Raw genomic sequence first — 6,545 nt, forward strand, 5'->3', positions numbered from 1 at the left:
GACCCCCCCCCCCAAATCGCGACCCCCCCCCAAAACACAGACGAGGCTGAGGAGGGAGCGTTTATTGCAGGGAGGGGATCGGGGGAGGGGTCCCCCCAAAAAACGGGGGGGTCTGGCGATAAATAAAGGTCTGGGGGTGGTCCCGGAGGCCGGGGGGGTCCCGGGGGGTCCCGGGGGGGTCCCGGGGCCCCCCTAAACCTCAATGTCGGGGTCGGAGCCCCGGCCCTGGCGCTGCAGCTGCTCCTCCTGGCGCAGCTTCGGCTTCTCGGTGCGCGTGTGCCACACCAGCACCTGTGCCCGAAAAGCGCCCCCAAATCAGCCCCGAATCGCCCCAAAAATCATCCTGAAATCACCCCACGTCATCCCCGGGCCACAACAGCGCCTGCAGCCGAAAACCAGCCCCAGAATCACCCCAAAAATCATCCTGAAATCACCTCAAAAATCAGCCCGAACCGCCCCGATTGCCGCATCGGCACCTGCGCCCCGGAACCGCGACAAATCACCCCAAAAATATCCCCGAAACGCCCCAAAACCGCCCCAAAATCACCCCGAAATCACCAGGGATCATTCTGTGCTCCACACCAACACCTGCACCCCAAAATCTGCCCCAAATTACCCCAAAATCAGCCCAAATCCCCCCCAGCCCTCACCTGGGTGCAGCCCGCGGCGCCTCCCGGGCGGGGGTCTCCAGCCCCCAAAATCCCCCCCAAAATCCCCCAAATTCCTCCTCAGGACACCCAAAACCCTTCCAGGACCCCATGAACCCCCTCCAGATCCCTTTGGGACTCCCTGAAGGACCCCAAGACCCCCAAAAAAACCCAGGAGCCCCCTAAAACCCCCCAGACCCCCCCAGATCCCCATCTGGGTGCAGTTATCGGCCCGTGGCTCAGCTGGGTGGGTGTCACCAGCCCCCAAACCCCCCCAGACCCCCCCCAGACACCCCAAACCCCCCCCAAACCCTCCCAGAACACCCCCAGACCCCCACAAACCCCTCCAGGACACCCCCAGAGCCCCACAAACCCCCCCCAGGACACCCCAAACCCCCCAATCCCCCCCAAACCCCCACCTGGGTGCAGTTATCAGCCCGTGGCTCCAGCTGGGCAGGGGTCACCAGCCCCCAAACCCCCTCAAACCCCCCCCAGGACACCCCCCAGGATACCCCCAGACCCCCTCAAACCCCCCCAGACCCCCCAAATCCCCCCCAAATCCCCACCTGGGTGCAGTTATCTGCCCGTGGCTCCAGCTGGGCGGGGGTCACCAGCCCCCAGACCCCCCCAGGACACCCCAAACCCCCCAAATCCCCCCCAAACTCCCCCAGAGCCCCCCAAATCCCCCCCAGACCCCCACCTGGGTGCAGTTATCTGCCCGTGGCTCCAGCTGGGCGGGGGTCACCAGTCCCCAGACCCCCCCAGGACACCCCAAATCCTCCCCAAAACCCCCCCAGGACACCCCCAGAGCCCCCCAAATCCCCCCCAAACCCCCACCTGGGTGCAGTTATCGGCCCGTGGCTCCAGCTGGGCAGGGGTCACCAGTCCCCAAACCCCACCAGACCCCCCCCAGGATAGCCCCAGACCCCCCCAAACCCCCCCAGGACACCCCCAGAGCCCCCCAAATCCCCCCCAAACCCCCACCTGGGTGCAGTTATCTGCCCGTGGCTCCAGCTGGGCGGGGGTCACCAGCCCCCCCAGGAAGGAGCTCTCCAGGAATCCCCTCTCGGCGCGGGGGTCGAATCGGGCTCGGGGGTGGGCGAGCAGCAGCCGCAGCCCCACGGCGAACCCGGCCATGTCCAGGGGGAAGGGACGCTCCGGCCTCCAGCCCGTGTGGAACCCCACAACGCGACCCCCCGAAACCAGCGGCCGCTCCAGGCGCAGACCCCCCACCAGCCCCACCGGCCACACCGACACGCCGCGGGTGCTGCGCATCTGGGGACGGGAAAAAACGGGGTTTGTAGGGGGATTAAAAGGGGATTTATGGGGGAATTATTGGGGATTTATGGGGGATTTATTGGGGATTTATAGGGAATTTATAGGGGATTTATTGGGGGTTTATTGGAGATTTATAAGGGAATTATTGGGGATTTATAGGGGATTTATTGGGGATTTATAGGGGAATTATTGGGGATTTATTGGAGATTTATAAGGGATTTATTGGGGATTTATAGGGGATTTATTGGGGATTTATTGGAGCAGACCCCCCACCAGCCCCACCGGCCACACCGACACGCCGCGGGTGCTGCGCATCTGGGGACGGGAAAAAACGGGGTTTGTAGGGGGATTAATAGGGGATTTATGGGGGAATTATAGGGGATTTATTGGGGATTTATTGGGGATTTATAGGGGAATTATTGGGGATTTATTTGGGATTTATAGGGGAATTATTGGGGATTTATTGGAGATTTATAGGGGATTTATTGGAGACTTATTGGGGTTTATAGGGGATTTATTAGAGATTTATAGGGGACTGATTGGGGATTTATTGGAAATTTAGAGGGGATTTATTAGGGATTTATAGGGGATTTATTGGAGATTTATTGAGGTTTATAGGGGATTTATAGGGGAATTATTAGAGATTTATAGGGGATTTATTTGGGATTTATTTGGGGTTTATAGGGGATTTATTTGGGATTTATTGGAGATTTATAAGGGATTTATAGGGGATTTATGAGGGATTTATAGGGGATTTATTTGGGATTTATTTGGGGTTTATAGGGGATTTATTTGGGATTTATTGGAGATTTATAAGGGATTTATAGGGGATTATATGAGGGATTTATAGGGGAATTATAGGGGATTTATTGGAGATTTATAGGGGAATTATAGGGGATTTATTGGAGATTTATAAGGGATTTATAGGGGATTTATTGGAGATTTAGAACAGATTTATTGCAGGTTTATAGGGGGTTTGTAGAGGATTTATAGGAGATTTATAGGGAGCTTATAAGGGATTTATTTGAAATCTATAGGGGATTTATAGGGGATTTATGGGGGATTTGTAGGGGATTTATAGAGCATTTATAGAGCATTTATAGAGGATTTATAATGGATTTATAGGGCCAAAGCAGGGGGGTTTTAGGGGATTTGGGGTGGTTCAGGTGATTTTGGAGACTTTGGGCTGGGTCAGGACAGGTCACCAGGGCTCAGGTGAGTTTGGGCTTTTCCAGGTCACATTTTTGGGGGATTTTGGGGTTTTTTTGGGATTTTTTTGGCATTTCCAGCCCCTCACCTCCTCAAAGAGCCGCAGGCTGAGGGGGATTTGAACGATTTTGAGGGGATTTGGCTGAGTTTAAGTTGATTTTAAGTTGAGCTTAGGTTGAGCTTAGGTTGAGGTCAAGGTGGCTCACCAAGGCTGGGGTGAATTGAGGCTTTTCCAGGTCGGTTTTTTTGGTGGATTTGGGTTTTTTTGGGGAGATTTTGGCTTTTTTTTTGCATTTCCAGCCCCTCACCTCCTTGAAGAGCCGCAGGCTGTAGGTGGTGAGGGGAATTTGAACGATTTTGGGGGGATTTGGCTGAGTTTAGGGCAGCTCACCAAGGCTGGGGTGAATTGAGGTTTTTCCAGGTTGGTTTTTTTGGTGGATTTTGGGTTTTTTTGGGGGGGATTTTGGCTTTTTTTGGGCATTTCCAGCCCCTCACCTCCTCGAAGAGCTGCAGGCTGTAGGTGTTGAGGGGAATTTGAACGATTTTGGGGGGATTTGGCTGAGTTTAGGGTGGCTCACTGAGGCTGGGGTGAATTGAGGTTTTTCCAGGTCGGTTTTTTGGGGGATTTGGGTTTTTTTGGGGGGATTTTGGCTTTTTTTGGGCATTTCCAGCCCCTCACCTCCTTGAAGAGTCACAGGCTGTAGGTGTTGAGGGGAATTTGAACAATTTTGGGGGGATTTGGCTGAGTTTAGGGCAGCTCATCGAGGCTGGGGTGAATTAAGGTTTTTCCAGGTCGGTTTTTTGGTGGATTTGGGGTTTTTTGGGGGGGATTTTGTGTTTCTTTGGGCATTTCCAGCCCCTCACCTCCTCGAAGAGCTGCAGGCTGAGGGGGATTCGAACGATTTTGGTGGATTTGGCTGAGTTTAGGGTGGCTCACCGAGGCTGAGGTGAACTGCGATTTTTCCAGGTCGGTTTCTTTTGAGGATTTTGGAGGGTTTTTTTGGTGGATTTGGGTTTTTTTGGGGGGATTTTGGCTTTTTTTGGGCATTTCCAGCCCCTCACCTCCTCGAAGAGCCGCAGGCTGTAGGTGTTGAGGGGAATTTGAACGATTCTGGGGGGATTTGGCTGAGTTTAGGGCAGCTCATCGAGGCTGGGGTGAATTGAGGTTTTTCCAGGTCGGTTTTTTGGTGGATTTTGGGTTTTTTTGGGGGGATTTTGGCTTTTTTTTTGCATTTCCAGCCCCTCACCTCCTCGAAGAGCCGCAGGCTGAGGGGGATTTGAATGATTTTGGGGGGGATTTGGCTGAATTTACATCAAGTTTAGGATGGCTCAGGGTGGCTCACCAAGGCTCAGGTGAATTGAGGTTTTTCCAGGTCGGTTTTTTGGTGGATTTGGGTTTTTTTGGGGGGGATTTTGTGTTTCCTTGGGCATTTCCAGCCCCTCACCTCCTCGAAGAGCCGCAGGCTGAGGGGGATTTGAATGATTTTTGGTGGATTTGGCTGAGTTTAGGGTGGCTCACTGAGGCTGGGGTGAATTGAGGTTTTTCCAGGTCGGTTTTTTTGGTGGATTTGGGGTTTTTTGGGGGGATTTTGTGTTTCTTTGGGCATTTCCAGCCCCTCACCTCCTCGAAGAGCCGCAGGCTGTAGGTGTTGTCATCATCAGCGAAGTAGACGACGCCGGGCTCGTCGCTGCTCCGCGTGTCCCGCAGCCAGCGCAGCGCCCGGTTCCGCTGCTCCGCTCCCCGCGGGAACAGCCAGGACGGGGCCCCGGGGCCCCCCCGCAGCTCGGGGGGGGTCTCGGCGCTCAGGTGGGTGAAGGAGACCCCCGAGGCCGCCAGGACCCCCCCCACCAGCGCCGAGGGGGCGGCGGCGTCCTCGACCACCACCCAGTGCAGGGCGGGGACGTGGAGCAGCGTCTGCGAGAGGCGAACGAGCTCCGCCTTCTGCACCGGCCTGGGGGGGAGAGAAATGGGGCTGGGGGCGGCCTGGGGGGTCCCGGGGGCTCGGGGGGGATCGGGGGAGGGGGCTGGGGTTTGGTTAAGGGGGGTAAATGGGGCTGGGGGTTGCAGGAGCTCTGCCTGGGGCAGCGGCCTGCGGGGGAATGGGAGGGGTTAAATGGGGCTGGGGGTTCAAATTTGGTTATGGGGGGGTTAAATGGGGCTGGGGGCGGCCTGGGGGGGGAAATTGGGGCTGGGGGGTCAGGGGAGGGGGCTCAAGGCCGGGACTGGGGGAGGGAAATTGGGGCTGGGGGAGGCAAGGGAGGATTTGGGGGTCTGGGGGCTGCAGCGGCTCCCGCTGGGGGGGAATAGAAGGGGTTAAATGGGTCTGGGGGCTCGGGGGGGGTTGGGGAGGGGTCTCACCTGGCGTAGGTCGGGGTCACCACGTAGATGGGGGGCAGCGCCGCCCCCTCCCCCCCCTGGGCCCCCCCGGGGCGGCTCCGGCGCCGCTCGGGCTCGGGGGGGGGGCAGGGACAGGGCCGGCCTGGGGGGAGGGGGCGTCAGGGACCCCCAAAATCCACCCCGACCCCTCCCCCCAATTCCATCAGGGAGCCCCCTCCCCCCCGGGGCTGAGGGGATCTCGAAATTTCCCTCAAAAACTCCCCCAAAATCCTCCCCAAGTCCCCACAAACCTCCCCAAATCCCCCCAAAAAGTCCCCCAAGACCCCCTTAGATCTCCCCAATCCCCAAAAATCGCCCCCAGACCCCCAAAATCCCCACAAAACCCCCAGATCTCCCCAAGCCCCCCAAAATCACCCCCAGATCCCTCAAATCCCCCTCAGACCTCCCCAATCAACAGAAAATCGCCCCTAGACCCCCCAAAATCCCCTCAAAACCCCCTCAGATCTCCCCAACCCCCCCAAAATCGCCCCAAACACCCCAAAATCGCCCCCAGACCCCCCCAAATCCCCCTCAGACCTCCCCAATCCCCCCAAAATCGCCCCCAGACCCTCCAGATCCCCCCCCAGCCCCCCAATTTCCCTCTCGGAGGGCACAGCCCAGCCCGGGGGGGTTCCAGACCCCCCCAAGACCCCCCCAAAGCCGCCCCCGGCCCTCACCGAGCTCCCGGAGGGCGCAGAAGAGCCCCACGAGCGACACCACGAAATAAACCAGGAAAATGTTCCTGAGCCGCAGCCGCATGGCGGGGGAGGGGTCCCGGGGGTCTCTCAGGGGCTCCCGGTCTCACATCCTCCCCCCCCGGGGGTCTTCAGCGGCTCCTCCCGGTTCCCCCCCCTCCCCCAATCCCAGTTCACTCCCAGTGCGGACGTGGCGCTGGTGCCGGCCCGGGCTCGGGGGGGTGTCCGGGGGGGGTTTCTGACCCTGCCGGGGGTCCCTGGGGAGGGGTCGGGGGGTCCCGGGCGGGCTCCCGGGTGGGGGCGGGGCCGGGGCCGCTCTCGGGGGCTCGGAGGCTCCGG

At 58.3% G+C, this 6,545-nt stretch overlaps 1 protein-coding gene and 1 long non-coding RNA gene across 2 annotated transcripts; both read right to left on the reverse strand.

Moving 5' to 3' along the window:
- Positions 1–56: 56 nt before the first annotated feature.
- B3GAT3 (beta-1,3-glucuronyltransferase 3) lies at positions 57–6,484 on the reverse strand. The gene is made up of 5 exons (XM_058861576.1): positions 6,189–6,484; positions 5,494–5,614; positions 4,756–5,086; positions 1,632–1,922; positions 57–291 (listed from the first exon to the last, which is right to left on the reverse strand). The coding sequence occupies exons 1-5, from the start codon at positions 6,268–6,270 to the stop codon at positions 193–195; spliced, it is 924 nt and encodes a 307-aa protein (XP_058717559.1). The 5' UTR covers positions 6,271–6,484; the 3' UTR covers positions 57–192.
- LOC131591122 (uncharacterized) lies at positions 3,662–4,749 on the reverse strand. The gene is made up of 2 exons (XR_009280261.1): positions 4,197–4,749; positions 3,662–3,998 (listed from the first exon to the last, which is right to left on the reverse strand). It is a non-coding gene; the product is annotated as an uncharacterized LOC131591122 (long non-coding RNA).
- Positions 6,485–6,545: the final 61 nt, after the last annotated feature.

The sequence above is a fragment of the Poecile atricapillus genome, chromosome 37 (assembly GCF_030490865.1).
Source record: "Poecile atricapillus isolate bPoeAtr1 chromosome 37, bPoeAtr1.hap1, whole genome shotgun sequence".
NCBI classification, from domain to species: Eukaryota; Metazoa; Chordata; class Aves; order Passeriformes; family Paridae; genus Poecile; species Poecile atricapillus.

What these genes read in the sequence shown, in the direction of transcription:
- B3GAT3 (XM_058861576.1), bottom strand. Translation starts at nt 6,270, where the DNA reads ATGCGGCTGCGGCTCAGGAACATTTTCCTGGTTTATTTCGTGGTGTCG. An exon ending in CTGCGCCCTCCGGGAGCTCG is followed by an intron (nt 5,615 to 6,188) that starts GTGAGGGCCGGG and finishes CCCTCCCCCCAG; the next exon opens with GCCGGCCCTGTCCCTGCCCC. An exon ending in GCCTGCGGCTCTTCGAGGAG is followed by an intron (nt 1,923 to 4,755) that starts GTGAGGGGCTGG and finishes TCCCGTCCCCAG; the next exon opens with ATGCGCAGCACCCGCGGCGT.